Raw genomic sequence first — 23,009 nt, 5'->3', positions numbered from 1 at the left:
ATTCTACAAAGTTCCTCTTTGTACTTGGGTGTCGTTCGAGCACACATTTTCAAACGCCAATCCCAACAAATCCGCACTTGATCTCTGCTTGGCGACAACTCGTGTGCTTCTATTTGTTCGACGAGACGAATGAAAGATGGCGTCGTTTTTTTAGAGCAGCGCTGAACGGATTTCCTGCGTGGAAACTGCAGTTTGTTCTGCACTAAAGCGGAAGAACAGGACACACCCCGCTGTGATATGATTGGCTGCTGGCTATGTGGCGCACTGTCATCAACTCACGCGCCCCCCTCAGCATCGCACCGCGCCCCATTATTTGAGAATCACTGTATTAGTTAGTTAAAAAAAGAATAGCTAAATTATAGTTGACGTGTTCATGGTTGTTCTGAAGGTTCGCATGTTTATAGAATCATCCCTTTGAGTTGTGATTAAGAAGGGGATATTTTCCGAACTAATGTTAATTGTCCTTACTGACATCATGCGGAACAGTCTGTCAATGAGAAACTGCTAATCAGTATGAGTTGAATCCCCGTTTTTGCATCGATGAAAGAAAATATTGTATTGGATGGAGAAAAAGAATTGTTACACTCGTGGGTTCAGAGGGCCAAGAGTGCTAATTCACCGGGAACGGAAAAAAGAACATGGGAAAAATAAATAAAATAAAACAGGGGGAAGCAGTTAATGCAGCAGCCGACGCATGCAGCTCCCATTGCGTCTGCTCTTTCCGTTTCCGCTGCTCCTTGGCCAGGTTCTGGTGACGCAGTGCCCATAGCAGGCTTGTTGTCCGCACCGGCCGGTCAACAAGGTCACGTAACAGAAGTAGGGGTGGTTATAGACATGGGTTGTGAGTGGGACGTGCTCTTGCTGTGGGGTCACTGGGTGATGAGCGGTCCAAACCGAGCCACTTCCTGAAATGTGTCAGCCTGTGGTCCAGCGCCATGCCTGTCACAAAGAGCTCCTCTAGCACGGGGGCGCCATCGCTACCCCCTCCTCCGACAACGCTTCTATGGCTTCCAAACGCACACTTGACGCACGATTGATGGACAACAGTTTATGATGGTGGAACAAGATATTCCACGCTTTGCAAGCTTCTTCTGCATATCCCAATGAGCAACAATACTGTCAGGCTTGTAGAACTCTTGAGATTGGCTGAGTCACTGCCAAGGACCGAACCCGCACCTGTGAAACACTGGAATTCGAGTGGGACTGAATTTCCAGAAGGGACTGAATATGACTGTGCGCTTCCGCCGGGGGAAGCATATGTTGTCCTCCGTTCCAGTCGACTGGGCAGCTCTGAGACCAGGGTCTCCATCCTCCCGCAGCTGGTACGTCCTGTTCCTGCTCTGGTCTGCGCGGTGCAGCCGCCTCCACCCATTCAAACTACCAATTGGTCCTTTGCATTGAACACTGAGTTCTGATTATTTGGTTTGTCAGGATGCATTCACCCAAAATCGAGGGTCAAAAGTGCATCTTGCATTAGGATTATGTATTTGTGATGTCTACCGGTGCTGCCTCGCATGTGTGCCTTGCCCCAGAGCCGAGGAAACTGTAAGAATTGTCTCTGTTTGCTGAGCCACAAATCACATTCACTATCGGTGCGCATCATCATACTAAAGGTTTCGGCCCATTGGTGAAGACTTTTGGCAGAGTTAATTTCAGATGTTGAATACTCCATGTCACTAGCAGGGTGTGGTGTTTCAGCACCCAATCCGAATTCCTCTGTTCCGGAACATTTTCCGAATTTCTCGGCACTATGGTAGACAGTGAATGGTTCACTCTGAAGCGAAAGCTCTGTTTGCATCTCTGCCAGAGGGGTTGTGGACCCGGGGTCTGACTGATGTTGTGCTCTGCTCCACAGCTTCTCCAATTTGTTTTTGCTTTATCTGCGAAAGTTTTTATTTTATTGTGAAAGAAATTAAGTTTGTCATGTCATCATGTTTCAAAACTATGCTTACGGGTTAATAGAAGGTCACCAAAACATGGACCTCTTAAACAGGAAAACGTGAGTTCAGTGGTAACAGGGTTGTGTCTATGCTGGCAGTTTAGCAGGAAGCCACAAAAACAGATGCACGCCTTGAACCGTGTTTGACAGGAAACCGTTTAGCTCGCATTTAACAGAAGTGTTACCCAAATATGTGTTGTAAGCTGAAACCGTTCGAACAACAGGAAGAGCGTGGACGGGTGTGATAAAGTCAAAGTGTTCATGTTTTCCCATTCTTTATGAGTTTGCATATTCAAATTACTTTGCTGTGCTTCAATAAAACGCCGCACAGGAGCGGGAAAGCTTTTCTCTTTGGCGGACTGCTCCTTGCAAGTGACAAAGACAATCTTGGCTGGGTGATTCATTTGTGCAGGCTTGTCTCGTTTTTGGCAAAAACTCTGACGTATCTTGTTCAAGCAATTCCTTACTGAAGGAATTCTGCCTGACTCTAAAAAATGTGCACACTGCGGCGAAAACATCAATGGTGGTTAATCAATTTTAGTGGATAAAACACAAAATATTACGTTTTTTTAAAAAATCAAGTACGTATTGGTCTTATTTATGAACTTTGTACTGGCTTGGTCGGGTGAGAGTCAATGAACCTCGGGTGGCCCTGCACTGTTTTGTGCACGTGTGCGTAGTTTCACCTCATCCAATCATTTAAAATACATTTAATGCATCCATCCAGGGTAGCAAGGATCTCATCGGTGAAAAAGCACATGCTGCAAGGAATACATCTTCATCTTTGGCTTACGATGGGCTTAAAAAGGGAGAACGTCACGACCCCCTTTTCTACCAACAAGCCCAGGATTATTTAATTCTATCTCTAAATGCAAAATGAAATACTTGTAAACATATTTCACTTGAAGGATTCCTATTTTATCGATGACATTATGTTGCGATGGCCCCCAGTGGTCTGCATCAATATGTTAGGGTCCAGCAACAGGTGTTCCATCAGACGCACACGATAGCCTGTGTGTGCTAACTTCAGCTCGCTTCCAGAAACGTCTGTGACCATGTCAGGAATGAAATAGGGCATCAGCCGCAACGTGCTTCCGTTTTAAATGCTCGTTTATCACTGTTGTGCAGCTAACGGGAGGCTTACATCGTAGGACGTAATTTTGTGAAATGTCCCCATGGTCCGGTCCAAGTTGGGGTCGCACGCATTGCTCCGTGTGCGGCAGGCACAAGTCAAGGTAGCTCGGTAAAAACAATATAAGACAAAGTCGCCGCCTGAACTTTGACTTGACCAAACCAAATTTGTCTTTTTGTGTCCCGCAGACGTCAGTGAAAACGATCTCCGTTCTGTGAAAGAGGAGCCAGACTTGACTCACATCAAAAAGGAGGAGGAGGAAGAGGAGATCAACAAGTCACCAGTGAACGTTCTCCCTATAAAGACTGAAAATGAAAACAAGGATGAGAGTGAGGACAACAGAGGGGCGGAGCCTACAAGCAGCAGTTCAAGTCATCACGTGACAACAGAAGGTGATGAAGACCACCGGGGGCCAGCACATAATGAGGACACATTATCAGACGCTCATGTCGATGATGATGATACTAATGATGATGATGATGATGATGGGCAAGCCAAAGGTGAAAGGGCATGTCACACTGACTCATTAACTTCAAAGCGGTCTTTAAAAGGACACAGAAAAACACACAGTGGTGAAAAACCTTTTTCTTGTTCAGTTTGTGAGAAATGCTTCTCTCGAAAGTCTCATTTAGTAAGGCACACAAGAACACACAGTGGTGAAAAACCTTTTTCTTGCTCAGTTTGTGGTAAAAGCTTCTCTCAAAATTCAAGTTTAACATATCACATAAGAACACACAGTGGAGAAAAACCTTTTTCCTGCTCAGTTTGTGGCAAAAGCTTCTCTGGAAAGTTTTATTTAACAATCCACACAAGAACGCACAGTGGAGAAAAACCTTTTTCTTGCTCAGTTTGTGGAAAATGCTTCGCTCAAAAGGCAACTTTAACAGAACACGCAAGAACACACACTGGAGAAAAACCTTTTACTTGCTCAGTTTGTGGTAAAAGCTTCTCTCAAAATTCAAGTTTAACAATCCACACAAGAACGCACAGTGGAGAAAAACCTTTTTCCTGCTCAGTGTGTGGTAGACGCTTCTCTGAAAAGTCAAGTTTAACTTGTCACACAAGAACACACAGTGGAGAAAACCCTTTTTCCTGCTCAGTTTGTGGTAAAAGCTTCTCCAATAATTCTCATTTCACAAGGCACACATGAATACACAGTGGAGAAAAACCTTTTTCCTGCTCAGTTTGTGCCAAGAGGTTCTCTCGAAAGTCGCATTTACGACGCCACACAAGAACACACAGTGGAGACCAGCCATTCAGTTGCAGCGTTTGTGCTAAAAAATTCTTTTCTAAAGAGGGTGCTGAGAGACACAATTGTGCTGGTGAGAATTGCAGCGATCCTTGAAGCTTAAAAAAAAAGACAACAAAAAACTCAAGGAACTGACTCTTTGTGGTAAGATGTAAATATGATTTTGGATAAAATATGATGAATTTAATTTTGAAAAGCTTTTTTTATTGACATTAAGCCAATGTGATCCGTGCCAGAAGAACCATTGTGTCTGAGTGATGATGATATTTTTTGTGTGTTAACATCAAACATGTAAATAAAATTAATTGCCTGTGCCTGGAACAAATATTTGTGAACATTTTGCTTTTCAGTTGTCTTTTTAAACGTACTTAATGGAAAAGGTGTGAGAAGAAACGGTGCTTATGGAATCGGTGCCTTCCACAATCATCAATAAAATGACTTGTTCCACTTGCTCAACTGGCCTTCAATAGGCCGTGAAAAGGTGAAAAACTGAACTGGAAGTTGAACTATAAAACGAACAAGAAAGAGAAACGCAAATAGTCTCAGTTTCTCTCAAAGGTTTTGGTATGTCAGGAGTTGGCAACTTGATGGCGACTGGAATCAGTGCTGGTTTTCTCGCTGTGTTTGGCTGGCTCGTATATGTATGGTCCATTGAACAAAACTCAAACTCTTCAAATATCCCCTCACATACATTTAATATTACACTTTCTGAATAAATTTCTGACTTGCTAAAAACACTTTCTAGGTTGAGCTCTATCAAGTGTTTGGGGTTTGTTGCGAAGCGGAATCTCACTTCGGAAAATGTATCATTTTGTCAAATACATATACCAAATATTTTTTTTCATGCTGTATTATATTTTTTATATATTGGATTATTTTTATAATGAAATAGGGAAATATTAAAATTGGCAACCACATACAGACTTAATTCAATTAATAAGAAATATAGAAACATTTTATAAATATTGAACTCATTGAGAAGAGTCCTAATATTGAAATAAATATTGAAATATAAAAAATACTTATGTATTAAATTAATTCAATAACCCGACCCCGGATGAGCGGCAGAAAATGGCTGGATGGATGGAATAATTTAAATTGCATACATATTCAAATGAACAAATAAGTTAAGTGTCAGGGTCGCCTTTTGGCGAGGAGGAAGGTGGACCCAAAAGGCGAGGAGGCAGGGAATGGATGTCGTTCAGGGGGTTTATTAAAGGGGTTCAACAAAGGAAGACAACCGGGACGGGAGAAAAATAACAACGGTACCAACGTGACGAACAGAAAAAGGGGGGCGAGGAACAAAAACCGAGGCAAAAGGCTGAGGAAGGCAAACGGGAACGAGGAGGGGAACAAAAGCATGAACATGAACGTGAGCGAAACGTGGTCGTGGCAGTCCGTAACTTGCGGCAATGACCCGACACAGAGTGGTGGGTCTGGGAGGCTTAAATAGTCCGAGTAATTAGGGGAGCAGATGGGAATCAGGTGCGTGATGAGGGTAACGGGGAACAGGTGCGTGGCTGGTGAGGACGAGTGCTGAGGGGAGGCGCTATCACAGCTGACCAAAACAGTAACAGAAAACACATGGCGGGAAGGAGGGGACGAAAACAATAACAAAACGCATGCACATGAAAACAATAACAAAGCCCCTCTCATGCCCGACGCGGATCATGACATTAAGAAATAATCAAGAGTGAAATAAAAAGGTTTAAATTAATATTGATGTAATTTAACATTAAAATAATTGAATAAATATTGTAGTATTACATAAACAAGCTTAAATATAAGTTGAAATAAATAAAAAAAAAGTTGTGTATTTTTAAATGGCCTAATTTAGATATGGGAAGTAATTCTCTTTATGAAACTATGAAGGGACTGGAGCTCACAGAAGTGACCAGTCTTGGTGCTGAAGGTCCGATGTAACCAGATACTGCCCTGAGAGAAAATATGCCTGAGCATTGTTAATGGTGGGGGCAATTCTCTCGCCAGGTCAGTGACCTTCCAGGGTATGGAAGTAATTTAAGGTGGTCACGAGTAGACTGGTCGTATCAACGGGGAGACGCATCTGCTCTCCCTCTGGGGGACTTTTGGAGGGAAATCCCGAAGACTAGCGGGATGGGAATGCATATGCAACAAGGGAAAATTAGATATTCATGTCCTACTTAGGCATTCCCTGTAAGAAGGGAATGTCTGAGAGGGGGCTCGCACATGCGCGGGGCGCATACATGCACACGTTTTTGGGGAGACTTTTTTTTACATCAGCATGTGACGAGAATAAAATCTTTTTCGAACCAGTTCTTTTCCATCACCAATCCAGCCATGCTCGGCTGCCTCTCCGGAAGGCAGCAAGGACCCAAACATCTGCCAAGTTACAGGATGGAAAGTATACTATGAACTTACCTTTCAAGAAGAAAGATGTCTTCTTACCAAACAATTTTGCTGTGGCCCAGCAACGGTTACAAGGTCTGAAGAAGAAATTTAAGTTTGATCAGCAACTCCATCAAGAATATGTGAAGTCCATGACTAATGTAATCACTTGCAATTATGCAGAACAAGTACCTGACGATCAAAGAGACCTTGATTCAGGAAGAGTTTGGTATATTCCCCATCATGGTGTCCATCATCCCAGAAAGGGAACACTGCGTGTCGTGTTTGACTGTGGTGCCACGTTTAAGGGCTTGTCCCTGAATACGGAGCTGCTGCAAGCACGTTGTGGTCCTCGTCAGCACCCGTGCGGCTGAATTCTGAAGTAGTTGTAGACTAGAAATACTCTTTTTGGGAAGACCAGAGAGCAGGGCATTACAGTAATCTAGGCGGCAGGAAATAAAAGCATGCATCAGCACCTCCGTGTTAGCCTGAGAGAGAAACGGGCGGACTCTGGCTATATTCTTAAGGTGATAAAAAACAATCTTGGTTACATTTTAAATATGAGGAATAAAACTGAGCTCAGAGTCAAAAAAGACGCCCAGGTTCTTCACAAATTGTGATGAGTTTTTCTCTCTGACCTTCAGGACCAATAACTAAAACCTCTGTTTTGTCCTGATTGAGCTGTAGGAAATTCTCTGCCATCCATGACTTAATATCTAAAATGCAATTTAAAAGGGTATCGATAGGCTTTGTGTCATCCGGAGACACGGCAATATACAGCCATGTGTCATCAGCGTAGCTGTGGAAGCTGATGCGTGTCGCCTCATGACATCCCCAAGAGGAAGCATGTACAGATTAAAAAGTATTGGGCCTAAAATTGAACCTTGGGGAACCCCACATTCAATTTCATGGGTTTTGGCGGAACAGGTATCCATACTTGCAAAGAAACGTCTGTCTGTGAGATAGGAATAAAACCAGTTAAAAGCAGTACCAGAGATGCCCAATAGGTTTTTAAGTCTATTTAATAAAATGTGATTTACTGTGTCAAACGCGGCACTTAAATCCAGTAGCACCAAAACTGTGAGTTTTTTTGCATCTGCAAAACACCTGAAATCATTTAGAATCCTTAAAAGAGCTGCCTCTGTACTGTGGTTCATTCTAAAACCAGATTGAAATTTCTCTAAAACATTATTTGTATTTAAAAAAATAATATAACTGTAGAAAAACATTTTTTTCTAAAATCTTACTTCAAAACGGTAAGTTGGATACAGGGGTATAATTATTTAAAACACTGGGCTCTGAATTGCTCTTCTTCAGAAGGGGCTTCACCACCGCCGTTTTAAACGCAGTGGGGAAGACACCCGTCTGAAGAGAGCAATTGACTATATTTAAAATCTGTTCCTCAAAAAAATCCATAAAAAGCTTTTAAAAGTGATGTGGGAATTGGATCTAAAAGGCAGGTTGTTTGATTTATCTGGGAGAAAACTCGACCAAGTGTCCTTGCATCAACCAGGGCAAAACTTTCCAGTGTTCCCTCTGGTAAAAATGACTGTCCAGCGTTAAGAGAAGTTACATTTTAATGAGCTAAAAGACTGGATCTTATGCCATCGATTTTACTTCTGAAGTGCTTTTTAATATCAGAGCTGGTTAAAAGATCAAAGGTGGAGAAGAGATACCTAGGGTTGTTTTTATTAATTGTAATGAGATTTGAAAAGTAAGACATTCTTGCCAGTTTGACTTTTTCATTGTAGGATTTGAGTTGTTGACATAATATTTGGTAATGAACTGTAAGGTTGCTCTTTCTCCACCTCCATTCTGCACTCCTGCATTTTCTTTTTGATTTCTTCGTTAAATCATTTCTCCACGGGGGTATAGTCTTGATTTTTATGTTTTTTGTGAAAAGTGGAGCAACTGAGTCTAATGTTGATTTTAAAACCCTGTTAAAATTATCAACAATAAAATCACAAGGTGCAGGTAAAATGTCAGCAGGAGTGCTCTTTAAAATCTCAATAAAATTTGCAGTAACCTCAGAAGTTAGGTAGCGTTTTCTCACTATTCTCACCGGGGCTGCTTCTTGATTAAAACTGGCGATGTTAAAATATACACAGTAAATGTCTGACACAGCCAGGTCAACAACAGAGGACACACCAACGGACAGGCCGTAGGTTATGACCAGGTCCAGGGTGTGTCCTCTATTGTGAGTTGGCTGTGCGACATGCTGTTTAAATTCAAAATAGTTAAAAAGGTTTAAAAATTCTCTGGACAGTGAGTCCGAGATATTGTCAACGTGCACATTAAAATCGCCAGTTATTAAAATTCTGTTATAAGTGGAATGTAAAATCGATAAGAACTCTGAAAACTCACTCATAAAAGAAGTAGAGTGATGAGGAGGTAGATAAAGTGTGACACAGAGAATAGAAGGACTGCTAAAAACAAAGGCATGGTGTTCAAAAGATAAATACCTGTTAAAAATAGTTTCCTTTGAAATAAGAGAAGTTTTTATAATTGACACAGTCCCGCCTCCTCTTTTACAGTCTCTGGTCGAAAATAAAAAATTAAAATTTGGTGGGCAAGCCTCGGTGAGAGCAACTGGAGCATCTGTACCGAGCCATGTCTCAGATAAAAGAATACCTTCAAGGTTGTTGTCTAAAATCAGGTCGTTTATGATAAAAGTTTTGTTTAAAAGGGAGCGCACGTTCAGCGCAGCCAGGTTAATGTTTGTGCGGGACGTGCGCTCATGGTCACATGGATTTGAAATGTTAACATATAAAAGATTGTCGCCCTGTCGCTCGTTGTCCCGGAGGGGATTTCTTTCCGCTACTTAAACGCCCTGCGCTATGCTATCTTGCGCCGCAGCAAAACGGACTTTGTTTGAACTATATGTAAGTCCATACACAGCAGCAGCAACAAGCTACGTGATGGAAAATAAACGACTCCACTAACAAGTACCGTGCTAAACGAGGAGGTGAGCAAGGAGGTGCTAAGCGCGCTAATCGCGAAAATGAATTGTTTCGATGTACGCACGAGCAGCAGCAATGAACAGAAATGTTGAATTGCAACCATTAAGTATCTAAACATAAAATGAAAGGAACCCGGAAATGTCTGACGTCATCACGACGAAGTGGTTTGATGTCAAACGTAAAGTAACTGTAATGATAGCAGTTATATCATTAGTCACTAGTTGGCAGTATTGCCTGACGTGTGTTTGGTTACCAGACGAACAAGTGTGTATGCACATAGACGAGAATGCAAGTCAGTAAATAAAGAGACACAAGCTTGCAGCATCACATTACCTGCGTGACTTCTTCAGATAGAAGCCAGAACATTACATGGTACCAGGTCGCGGGTCAAGAAAAGGACTGACGCGAGATGGACTCCGTAAGGCCACCAGAAGCGCTGAAAAAGATGGGAAATGTGGACGCGAGTTGGCGGGCTTTCAAGCAACAATTCCAGCTCTACCTTGCCGCCGTGGGAGTCGGAAACAGAGCGGACGAAAGAAAAATAGCCCTTTTGCAAACCAATGCCGGAGACGAGGCCATCGAGGTATTCAATGAACCCGAAGATAAAGACAAGTTTGAAAAGGTCCTACAAACATTTGATGAACACTGTCTAGCTAAGAAAAACAAAACTTATGAGAGATACGTGTTTCATTCAAGACTCTAACAGCCCGGTGAGTCCTTTGACAATTTCCTCACCGATCTCAAAATTAAAGCTAAGTCTAACTTTGGTGATCTGAAAAACTCAATGATAAGGGATCAGACTAACGAAAAGAAACTAAGAGAGAGGCTGTTGAGGGAAGCCGACCCAACATTGGAAAGTGCGATAAAGACTTGCCAAGCTAATGAGCTAGCAAAACAGCATGTGCTAACTTCCCAAGCAGCACCATCTTATGAAGAAGCAGAGTCCGTGAAGGCAGTGACGAGGAAAGGTAAACTGCGATTCAAGAAAAAGACCAAAAACAATGAAAATGATCAAGCTCATTTCAGCTGTAAAAAGTGTGGAGAAATGCACGAGCCAAAACGATGTCCTGCATTTGGGAGAACCTGCGCTAAGTGTAAAAAGCAAAATCACTATGCTAAGATGTGCGACACCAAGAAGAAAGTGCACACCGTGCAGGAAGACACAGATGATAGTGATGACCTCAGTGACATTTTTTTCATCAAAATTGTGTCATATGACGAAAGCGATGTGCAACAACAAACTAGAGGAGACCCAGAGCAAGCTGTTAATGCAGTAAAAGAAGATAAATGGATTGCACCACTGCTTGTCAATGGGACACTTGTTACTTTTAAAATTGACACAGGAGCAAAAGCAAACATAATAAATGAAAAAGACTTGAAATCACTTGAAGAGAAACCGGCACAGACAAGGCCGTGAAATTGAAAACCGACAACAATCAGCCAATAAAAACAAAGGGATGTTGTAGGCTAAAAGTGACAGAAAAGGGAAGACAACACAAATTAACGTTCACAATTGTGCCAAATGGACTGGAGTCAATCCTTGGAGACAAGACATCTGAAGATCTTGGATTGGTAAAAAGAATTTACCAAATCAACAGCAAGGATGTCAATAAGAAGAACAAAGTGTTGCAGAGTGAAGGTAGTAAGAGTATAGGGAACAAATACTTTTCTGTCTTCAAAGGTAGCGTACCTTGTCCTTACAAAATACAGCTCAAGGAAACTGCTAAACCTGTAGTACATGCCCCGAGAAGAGTTCCAGACCCTCTCAAAGATAGATTAAAAAAGGAACTGAGCAGAATTACACGGATCGGAGTCATAGAGAAAGTGGAAGAAAATTCCATCACGTGTGTTAAAAAGGGGAACTCCCAAGAGTTACGTGTTTGCCTCGACCCCAAAGATCTGAATGAGAACATTAAAAACGAACATTATCGGATTCCCAAGCGTGAAGAAATCCTGAGTGACATGGCAGGTGCTAAGTACTTTAGCAAATTAGATGCATCGCATGGATTTTGGCAGCTGAAGCTGGACACCGAAAGCAGCAGGTACACCACCTTCAACACACCATTTGGGCGTTTCTGTTTTCTGAGACTGCCATTTGGCATACAGTCTGCGCCTGAGATCTTTCACAGAGCTATGGAGTCAATCATAGAAGGTCTGGAAGGAACCCGTGTGTACATTGATGATTTGGTTGTTTGGGGAAACACGGAACAAGAACACAGTGAGAGATTCGAGGAACTGCTACAATGAGTTAAAATGAATGGACTTAAACTAAAACGAGAGAAATCTCTAATCTCGTTGCACACTTGAGTACAATGTCAATAAAGGGATTTCTGATTTCTTAAATGTCTGTTTGGAGTTACAGAATTGACATTCTTGGGAGACAAGCTCACAGCAGATGGAGTGGTGCCAGACAGAACCAAAGTGCAAGCAATACTGGACATGCCAGTTCCAACTGAGAAAAAAGGACTTCTGCGAGCAATGGGGATGATAAACTTCCTGGGCAAGTTCATTCCAAACGTCTCGTCGAGGACAAAGTCCCTTAGAGAGCTGCTGCATCACAACGTAGTCTTTGAGTGGACAACAAAACATGACGAAGAATGGCAAGATCTAAAGAGAACTGTGACAGCTGAGCCAGTCCTTGCCTACTTTGATCCATCAAAACCAACCAAAATTTCCACGGATGCGTCGAAAGATGGGCTAGGTGCCGTACTGCTGCAAAAGGCGAGAGACACATGTCAACCTGTAGCCTATGCATCCAGGTCAATGTCAGAGACTGAAAAACGCTCTGCTCAGATCGAAAAGGAGTCACTGGGTCTAGTGTTTGGATTTGGCAAATTTCACACGTATGTTTATGGACTGCCCACGTTCATAGCAGAGACTGATCATAAGCCACTGATTTCAATTAGGAAGAAAAATCTCAATGACATGACGCCCAGAATTCAACGCATGATGATGACATTGCAGCGCTATGATTTTGAGCTAACATACACGCCTGGAAAATACATAGTGCTTGCTGATGCGTTATCCCGAGCGCCGCACCCTAACAGTGACATCAAGGACTGCGTTACGGCGGAGGAGGCTGAGGCTCACATCATCACTTCAAGCCCTTTATACCGACAGGCAAATGGCCAGGCTGAGAAGGGAGTGCAAATCATCAAGAGACTGCTAAGGAAGGCCAAGGATGATGCATCTGATCCTTACCTTGCCCTATTGAGTTCCAGAGCTGCACCTGTGGAGTGGGGAGCTTCTTCGCCTACTGACCTACTCATGTGCCGTAAGCTTCGCACCACGCTTCCACAAATACCACAAGGACATGACCACAACATTTGGATTGAAAAGAAGAGAATGCTCAAACTCAAACAGAAAATTGCATATGACAGAGCTCCAAAACATCTGGAACCTCTTTCTGAGAAAGACACTGTAAGGATTGAGGGACCTAATTGTTGGGACAGAAAAAGTGACTGTCCTCAGCGAAGCCGAACCGAGATCTTACATTGTGGAAACAAAGCATGGACAAAGAGTGAGGAGGAACAGGAGGAGTTTGCTGAAGGTTCCCGAGGACTGTGAGAAATCTTCTGATAAGGCTGAGGCTGCAAAGCAGGTGGATACATCGAAGGAGCACAGACCTCAACCACCAGCAATTTCTGGGATTACTGAACCTCTTCGAAGATCAACAAGAGTTAGACGACAACCGGACAGGCTGATTGAAAATGTTTAATGTTGTGTTATTGTTGCTAAAATTGTTGTAGAGCTGCTCGTTGTCAGAAAAAAAAATGGGTAGATATTGAAAAGAAGTGAAAATAATTGCGAACAAAACTAAATTATTATAATAATAATTATAAAATAAAAGGTTCATTAAAAAAAAGGCATAGGCATTGATTAACGTTTGAAAGGGAGATGTAATGATAGCCGTTATATCATTAGTCACTAGTTGGCAGTATTGCCTGATGTGTGTTTGGTTACCAGACGAACTCGTGTGTCTGCACATAGACGAGAATGCAAGTCAATAAATAAAGAGACACAAGCCTGCAGCATCACTGTACCAGCGTGACTTCTTAAGATAGAAGACGGAACATTACAGTAACCATTAAAAAAAAACGTATAGTAACCATAAAATTGTTTTTTTAAAAAACGTATCGTAAACATACTAAAGCTGTTGCTTTATGTTATTTACAAAGAATTTTTGTTTAAAATCCCCCTGGCTCTTCTTTTTGTCTTTTCTATATTATGTACGTATTAATAACTGTGTTTGGTTTGCAAATGTCAATAAAGTTGATACAAAAAACTATGAGTAAATATTTATCATCTCATCAATATTTGCAAAACAGAGTACCGAGTTTCGAGATCCTCACAATAATAGTTCTCAAAATTATATTTCTTATCAGTTTAGCTTAGTTTATGGATATTTTATTGACAATCTAACATCAATATACAAAGACAGAAAAAAATTGGTGGTGGTGGGGCGCGAATCTTTTTCTTCTTGGAAGGGGCGGGCGTGAAATAATTGAGAGGCACTGCTAGTATATGCAGACATCATATTCATACAATCTTGCAGCCCGAGTGAACCACAGCATTGTTGCTTCGTTCGGTAGGAGAAACGTAAACGTCCCACTGCTGTTGCAGCAGCGGCTTCTCGAGGCATCGGCGGAAGTGACGTAGGAGCCGACTCGCCAATGTGGCGTTAATTTAGTTATTTTTTTTTTTTTTTTTATCAACCGATTTAAAATATTATATAAAATATATATTGAAATAGAACAGCCAGGGGTAAAAACAAACACAGAGGCAAAGAAATATATTTGAAAAATACGTGCTTAAAGCATGACGTCATTAGCAAGCGCGCAGCTTCCGAAGGACCTCGACCACATCCACCGACCCGTCCACACCGGAACAAAAACACCCACCGCTAAATTCTTCTGATTTAGTGTGGAACTGACTGTAATTTTCTCACAGAATGTCCAGTGCTACTCTAAAGTACCACGACATAATTCATTAAGTCTTTGTGTGCCGATAACCTCATCTTCGCGCGTTGATGCTTTTCGGCGTAGTTAGCTTAGCTTGTTAGCTAGCTAGCCGCTAACGAAAAGAGGCACATGACTCATCGCCAAGCAGAGATCAAGGGCGGATTTTTTGGAATTATCATTTGAAAATGTGTGAAAGAACAACACCCAAGAACAAAGAGGAACTTTGTGGAATAAAAGAAGAGAACGAGCAACATCTTATCCTTCTGGGCGAAGGTTGCGAGCAGCCTCGTGTTGTGCTACACAAAGCAGGTTTGTACACGTTTTACTCTCATTTGCTTTGTAAAGAATGACTTTCTATCGTTAAAAATATGCATCACAACATTAAGTTGTTTGGGGAAAGTCAGAGTGAAAGTGTTGTTGCTTAATTTATGTGTAGGGATTTTGATTCTTCACACGTAATTTTGTTTTAAAATTTATTTAGAAACAAAAATTTTATAAAAAAAAAGGGGGAATGTTGGAACGTACTAGCAGGCTAAATGTCAGTTTGGGAAAAAAACAAAAAAAAAAACAAACATAAATCATGCAATAAATAGCGACTATGATGCCAGGGCCTAGGGCTGGGCGATAAACCGAAAATTTACCGTTACCGAAATGTATTACTATGACCGAAATCATTTTGCCCATGTCGGTAAATTCGGTGTTTAAAAAAGAGAAAAGCCTTTTCTGTCTGCGGCATTGTTCATGCCCCTTTAAAACCGCTACAGCGCCTCTAGTCACGTGACTCCACCCGCCTGATCGAGAAAGAAAACAGACGTCGCTGTCGAAGCTGGCGAATCACATCCAGAAGCTTTTTCACCACCCACAACACAACCATGCTGTGCTGAAAGTTCAAAGTGAGAAGCAAGGTTCGACAAGTGACAACAGCCCATTAACGGAGGCGACACCATACGAGAGAACGTCTCAGAGGAGGACGCAATAGCCTAGCACATAGCTAAAGATAAAGCTCCTCTAGTTCCAGTGGCGCGCACAGGATTTAAACGCTCCATGGAAGCCATATTTCCCGATATGGACAACATCGGGCCGGGAGCTTAGACATGTCAAGCATTTTGCATGTACATCCGACTTGTGGTCGGGTCGCAACATGGATTCCTGATTGAGCCTGACTGTGCAAGTGGCGACTGCGCACCAGAGTACTCGAGACGGCACATTTTCCCCGATGATGCACACTTGTTTATTTGTCTTGCATTGACATTTTCTTTCATTTTATTTACCATTTTTTTGTTTGGCATTATTTGCACCATGACAGCATCTTGGCGCAAGCTAATTGCAGAAAAAGATTTTGCAAGAGGTACCCTTTTTCTTTGTGACATTGTTCAAGTCATGCAAAGCAAGCTATTTCGAATGTTTATACAAAGGATTTTTGGACATTTATTTTTCATTGAAAGTAATGTGTACCAGTTGGTCAATAAAAAAAACAGTCAGTACGCATTTCCTGCATTTATTTTGATTTTAGTCCACGGGGAATTTATCGTGCATTTATCGTTATCGAGGTAAAATTGCTCAATTAATCGCGATATGGTTTTGAGGTCACATCGCCCAGCCCTACCAGGGCCCCTTTAATTCTTTTAGGCATACAGATTAGAATGGAAGCAAAAAGTACCCACGATGAAACTATCTCTAAATGCAAAATGAAATACTTGTAAACATATTTCACTTGAAGGATTCCTATTCTATCAATGACATTATGTTGCGATGGCCCCCAGTGGTCTGCATCAATATCTTAGGGTCCCACAACAGGTGTTCCATCAGACGCACACAATAGCCTGTGTGTGCTAACTTCAGCTCGCTTCCAGAAACGTCTGTGACTAATTCAGGAATGAAATCGGGCATCAGCCGCAACGTGCTTCCTTTTTAAATGCTCGTTTATCACTGTTGTGCTGCTAAAGGGAGGTTTACATCGTAGGACGTAATTTTGTGAAATGGCCCCATGGTCCGGTCCAAATCGAGGTCGCACGTATTGCTCCGTGTGCGGCAGGCACAAGTCAAGGGAGCACGGGAGAAATAATATAAGACAAAGTCGCCGCCTGAACTTTGACTTGACCAAACCAAATTTGTCTTTTTGTGTCCCGCAGACGTCAGTGTATACGATCTCCGTTCTGTGAAAGAGGAGCCAGACTTGGCTCACATCAAAAAGGAGGAGGAGGAGGAGGAGGAGATCAACAAGTCACCAGTGAACGTTCTCCCTATAAAGACTGAAGATGAAAACAAGAATGAGAGTGAGGACAACAGAGGGCCGGAGCCTACAAGCAGCAGCTCAAGTCATCACGTGACAACAGAAGGTGATGAAGACCACTCGGGGCCATCACAAGCACAAAATGAGGACACATTATCAGACACTCATGACGATGATGATGATAATGGGCAAGAAAACCCCTTTTCTTGCTCAGTTTGTGGTAAAAGCTTCTCTCAAAATTCAAGTTTAACAATCCACACAAGAATGCACATTGGAATGCATCTGCATCTTTGGCTTACTATGGGCTTAAAAAGGGAGTACGCCACAACCCCCTTTTCTACCAACAAGTCCAGGAACATTTAGTTCCTGGTAATAAAGTTCCTGTGGCCCAGGTGGTTTGCATCTCCCCCACAACTCATAGTTCCTGGTAATTTATCCAAATGAGAATGATGATGTATCAGTGGGAGGTCTTGTGTTACTTTGTTACTCATTACTGACACCCTATGGCTGTTAAGCATCATTGCAGTTCCAAAATAATTCAGTGAACTCTAAAAAAATATTTTGGTGGATATTAGTTGAATTAGAATACATATTCCAGAAACGTCTGTGACTATGTCAGGAATGAAATCGGGCATCAGCCGCAACGTGCTTCCTTTTTAAATGCTCGTTTATCACTGTTGTGCTGCTAAAGGGAGGTTTACATTGTAGGACGTAATTTTGTGAAATGCCCCCATGGTCGGGTCCAAGTTGAGGTCGCACGCATTGCTCCGTATGCGGCAGGCACAAGTCAAGATAGCACGGTAGAAAATAAGACAAAGTCGCCGCCTGAGGTTTGACTTGACCAAACCAAATTTGTCTTTCTCCAGACGTCAGTGAAAACGGTCTCCGTTCTGTGAAAGAGGAGCCAGACTTGACTCACATCAAAAAGGAGGAGGAGGAGGAGGAGGAGATCAACAAGTCACCAGTGAACGTTCTCCCTATAAAGACTGAAGATGAAAACAAGAATGAGAGTGAGGACAACAGAGGGCCGGAGCCGACAAGCAGCAGCTCAAGTCATCACGTGACAACAGAAGGTGATGAAGACCACTGGGGGCCATCACAAGCACATAATGAGGACACATTATCAGACGCTCATGACGCTGATGATACTAATGATGATGATGATGATGATGATGGGCAAGCCAAAGGTGAAAGGGCATGTCACACTGACTCATTCACTTCAAAGCTGTCTTTAAAAGGGCACAGAAAAACACACAGTGGTGAAAAACCTTTTTCTTGCTCAGTTTGTGGAAAATGCTTCTCTCAAAAGGCAAATTTAACAGAGCACGCAAGAACACACACTGGAGAAAACTCTTTTTCTTGCTCAGTTTGTGGTAAAAGTTTCTCTCAAAATTCAAGTTTAACAATCCACACAAGAATACACAGTGGAGAAAAACCATTTTCCTGCTCAGTTTGTGGAAGACGCTTCTCTGTAAAGTCAAATTTAACTTGTCACACAAGAACACACACTGGAGAAAAACCTTTTTCTTGCTCGGTTTGTGGCAAGAGTTTCTCCCAAAATTCTCATTTAACAATCCACACAACAACACACACTGGAGAAAACCCTTTTTCCTGCTCAGTTTGTGGCAAAAGCTTCTCTGGAAAGTCTAATTTAAGAAAACACACAGCAACACATAGTGGAGAAAAACCTTTTTCTTGCTCAGTTTGTGGCAAAAGCTTCTCTTTTAAGTCAAATTTAACAAGTCACACAAGAATACATAGTGGAGAAAACCCTTTTTCTTGCTCAGTTTGTGGAAAATGCTTCTCTCAAAAGGCAAATTTAACAGAACACGCAAGAACACACACTGGAGAAAAACCTTTTTCTTGCTCAGTTTGTGGTAAAAGCTTCTCTAAAAATTCAAGTTTAACAATCCACACAAGAACGCACAGTGGAGAAAAACCTTTTTCCTGCTCAGTTTGTGGAAGACGCTTCTCTGTAAAGTCAAATTTAACTTGTCACACAAGAACACACACTGGAGAAAAACCTTTTTCTTGCTCAGTTTGTGGCAAGAGTTTCTCCCAAAATTCTCATTTAACAATCCACACAACAACACACACTGGAGAAAACCCTTTTTCCTGCTCAGTTTGTGGCAAAAGCTTCTCTGGAAAGTCTAATTTAAGAAAACACACAGCAACACATAGTGGAGAAAAACCTTTTTCTTGCTCAGTTTGTGGCAAAAGCTTCTCTTTTAAGTCAAATTTAACAAGTCACACAAGAATACATAGTGGAAAAAACCCTTTTTCTTGCTCAGTTTGTGGAAAATGCTTCTCTCAAAAGGCAAATTTAACAGAACACGCAAGAACACACACTGGAGAAAAACCTTTTACTCTCTCAGTTTGTGGTAAAAGCTTCTCTCAAAATTCAAGTTTAACAATCCACACAAGAACGCACAGTGGAGAAAAACCTTTTTCCTGCTCAGTTTGTGGTAGACGCTTCTCTGAAAAGTCAAATTTAACTTGTCACACAAGAACACATACTGGAGAAAACCCTTTTTCTTGCTCAGTTTGTGGTAAAAGCTTCTCTAAAAATTCAAGTTTAACAATCCACACAAGAACGCACAGTGGAGAAAAACCTTTTTCCTGCTCAGTTTGTGGAAGACGCTTCTCTGTAAAGTCAAATTTAACTTGTCACACAAGAACACACACTGGAGAAAAACCTTTTTCTTGCTCAGTTTGTGGCAAGAGTTTCTCCCAAAATTCTCATTTAACAATCCACACAACAACACACACTGGAGAAAACCCTTTTTCCTGCTCAGTTTGTGGCAAAGGCTTCTCTGTGAGGTCAAGTTTACGAAGCCACACAAGAACACACAATGGAGACAAGCCATTCAGTTGCAGCGTTTGTTCTAAAAAAATTGCCACGAAACCGGAAGCTGAGAGACACGATTGTGCTGGCGAGAATTGCTGCGATCCTTGAAGCTTAAAAAAAGACAAAAAAAACTGAAGGAACTGACTCTTTGTGGTAAGATGTAAATTTTGATTTTGAATAAAATATGAAAAATTGAATTTTTCAAAGCTCTTTTATTGACTTAATGCCAATGTGATCAGTGCCAGAAGAACCATTGTGTCTGAGTGATGATGATCGTTTTTTTTTGTTTTCATATCAAACATTATAAATGAAATTAATTGCCTTTGCCTAGAACAACATTTGTTAACGTTATGCTTTTCAGTTGTCTTTTTAATCGTACTTAATGGAAAAGGTGTGAGAAGAAACGGTGCTTATGAAATCGGTGCCTTCCACAGTCATCAATAAAATCACTTGTTCCACTTGCTCAACTGGCCTTCATTACACTGTGAAAAGGTGAAAAACTGAACTAGAAGTTGAACTCTAAAAAGAACCAGAAAGAGAAACGCAAATGGTCTCAGTTTCTCTCAAAGGTTTTGGTATGTCAGGAGTTGGCAACTTGATGGCGACTGGAGTCAGCGCTGGTTTTCTCGCTGTGTTAGGCTGGCTCGTATATGTATGGTCCATTGAACATAACTCAAACTCTTCAAATATCCCCTCACATTTAATATTATGCTTTCTGAATAAATTTCTGCAAAATACACTTAATGGGTTGAGCTCTATCAAGTGTTTGGGGTTTGTTGCTAAGCAGAATCTCACTTTGGAAAAAACTATCATTTTGTCAAATATACCAAATATTTTTTTTCATGCTGTATTATATTTTTTATACATTGGATTATTTATATAGTGAAATAGGAAAATCTTAAAATGTAAAATTGGAAACCACCTACAGACTTAATTAAATTAACAAATATAGAAACATTTTATAAATAATGAAGAGTCCTGATCTTGAAATAAATATTGAATTATAAAAAATACTAAAAAAATAATTCAATAACCCGACCCTGGATGAGCGGCAGAAAATGGCTGGATGGATGGAATAATTTAAATTGCACACATTTTCAAAAGAACAAATATGTTCAGAAATATTCAAGTGTGAAATAAAAAGGTTCAAATTGTTGATAATTTTACATACTAAAACAATTGAATAAATATTGTATTATTACATAAGCAAGCTTAAATATAAATTGAAATAAATGAAAAAATAAGTTGTGTATTTTTAAATGGCCTAATTTAGATCTGGGAAGTAATTCTCTTTATGAAACTATGAAGGGACTGGAGCTCACAGAAGTGACCAGTCTTGGTTCTGAAGTTCCGATGTAACCAGATACTGCCCTGAGAGAAAATAGGCCTGAGCATTGTTTATGGTGGGGGCAATTCTCTCGCCAGGTCAGTGACCTTCCAGGGTATGGAAGTAATTTAAGGTGCCTTCAGTGAAGTCCTACTTTGTCCTACTTGAATGAATCCCCATCAAAATACCATCATTTATGACACCACGGCTGGACAAATAATATCCAGAAACACACTTACGCACCACTGAGTGAGTGTTGGACGATATAGCTTCTCTTGAAAGGTCCGACTTGAAAATGTCTTTGCAAGTGTATCTACAAGGCGCCGCGTTCAGGACCCAGTCTCCCCAGGAGGCCTGGGTTCGAATCTCGAATTTCCCCATTGTGGGACTAATAAAGGGAATATTATTATTATTATTATTATTAATTAAATCCACAGGACCTTTTCAAACTTGTCTTTATCTTCGGGTTCATTGAATACCTCGATGGCCTCCGGCATTGGTTCGCAAAAGGGCTATTTTTCTTTCGTCCGCTCTGTTTCCGACTCCCACGTCGGCAAGGTAGAGCAGGAATTGTTGCTTGAAAGCCCGCCAACTCGCGTCCAGATTTCCCTTCATTTTTAGCGCTTCTGGTGGCCTTACGGAGTCCATCTCGCGTCAGTCCTTTTCTTGACCCGCGACCTGGTACCATGTAATGTTCTGTCTTCTATCTTAAGAAGTCACGCAGGTAACGTAATGCTGCAAGCTTGTGTGTCTTTATTTACTGACTTGCATTCTCGTCTATGTGCAGTCACACTTGTTCGTCTGGTAACCATTAATTGCACTCAATCACCTTTTTAAACTTGTTTGTGAAGCTTGTATCAGGCACTTGAAGAAGATATTGTAATTAACGTAGACCCACCAAATTTTATATCTATATCTATTTCAATTCCCAGACTGTTGTAAAAGCTTTCTTTGTATATAATCTAGACAGTGGCATCCTCACAGGCATTGCCCCCAGAAACAATTTTACAACGTATACATTTAGTTGTGCCGATAATCACCACAATCCAGAAGTGTTGGTTCGCAATAATGTCCTAATGATATCCAGCTAATATGGCACAATGTTAGAATTTGGCTTTGCAAGATGGGCAAATTATTCCTGAATTGTCATGACCCGTGTCGGGCATGTCAGTGTGTTTGTTGTTATTTTCTTCCCTCCTTCGTGCCATGTGCTTTTCTGTTATTGTTTTGTCAGCTGTGTAGGGGCGTTTCCCTCTCAGCCATCTCGTCCTCACCAGCCACGCACCTGTTCCCTGTCAACCATCACGCACCTGATTCCCATCTGCTCCCCTGATTACTCGGACTATTTAAGCTTCCCAGACCAACTACTCAGCGTCGGGTCATTGCCACACTTTCCGGACTTCCACGACCACGTTTGTTCCTGTCAAGCGCATGCTCTTGTTCACGTCCTCGTTCCCGTTCCCGTTACGTCCCTCAGCGTTTTGCCCCGGCTTCTGTTCCTCGTCCTCCTTTTCTGTTAGTCACGTTTTGGTTGCCCTTGATACCTAGCACCCTGCCACGTTGTTTGTCCTTGTTTGTTTCATTTAATAAATTCCCTTCACGTTACCCACCTCTCGGCCTCCTCGCCTTTTGGGTCCACCTCCTCCTCGCCGTAAGGCGAGCCCCCCGACAGAATGACCCGACGTAGAAAGAAGGACCCAGCGAGGGGCTCGCGGCGGCGTCATGGACACCGCCACACGGACAACCTCCCTCAACCTGCCGATCAGCTCAGCGCCACGTCTGCTACACTCCCCTCGTCTCCAGATTACGTCATCGACGGTTTACCCGTCATTCCACCCCATCTGATCATCGACTCGGATCAAAAGGACGATCTCGAGTATATCTACCGTCTTTCAGACGCCCAGCGCACCCGGACTCAATCAGTGACCAGATTTCTGAACTTCAGGCCCACTTTGCTAAAATGGAAGCTCACTTGGCCCAGAAGGAGGAGGAG

The 23,009-nt window shown here is 41.8% G+C and overlaps 2 protein-coding genes across 2 annotated transcripts in view; one reads left to right on the top strand and one right to left on the bottom strand.

Moving 5' to 3' along the window:
• Positions 1-23,009, bottom strand: part of LOC148342186 (uncharacterized) — a 334,990-nt gene that overhangs the window by 283,479 nt on the left and 28,502 nt on the right. The gene's annotated exons all lie outside the window — the stretch shown is intronic.
• LOC148342187 (uncharacterized) lies at positions 17,574-22,942 on the top strand. Its single transcript, XM_088285121.1, has 3 exons — positions 17,574-17,593; positions 18,258-19,551; positions 22,913-22,942. Exons 1-3 carry the CDS (start codon positions 17,574-17,576, stop codon positions 22,940-22,942), a joined length of 1,344 nt encoding a protein of 447 aa, XP_088141247.1.

The sequence above is a fragment of the Idiotropiscis lumnitzeri genome, chromosome 2 (assembly GCF_059441095.1).
Source record: "Idiotropiscis lumnitzeri isolate Australia: NSW breed Sydney's pygmy pipehorse chromosome 2, RoL_Ilum_1.0, whole genome shotgun sequence".
Classification (NCBI taxonomy): domain Eukaryota; kingdom Metazoa; phylum Chordata; class Actinopteri; order Syngnathiformes; family Syngnathidae; genus Idiotropiscis; species Idiotropiscis lumnitzeri.
This window is presented reverse-complemented; position numbering and strand designations above follow the sequence as displayed.

Excerpts from the sequence above, each read along its gene's own strand:
- LOC148342187 (XM_088285121.1), top strand. The coding sequence starts at position 17,574 with ATGGTCGGGTCCAAGTTGAG. Across the intron at positions 17,594-18,257 it reads ATGGTCGGGTCCAAGTTGAG|AATACACAGTGGAGAAAAAC; the intron begins GTCGCACGCATT and ends AATCCACACAAG. Across the intron at positions 19,552-22,912 it reads AAAAACCTTTTTCTTGCTCA|ACGCCCAGCGCACCCGGACT; the intron begins GTTTGTGGCAAG and ends ACCGTCTTTCAG.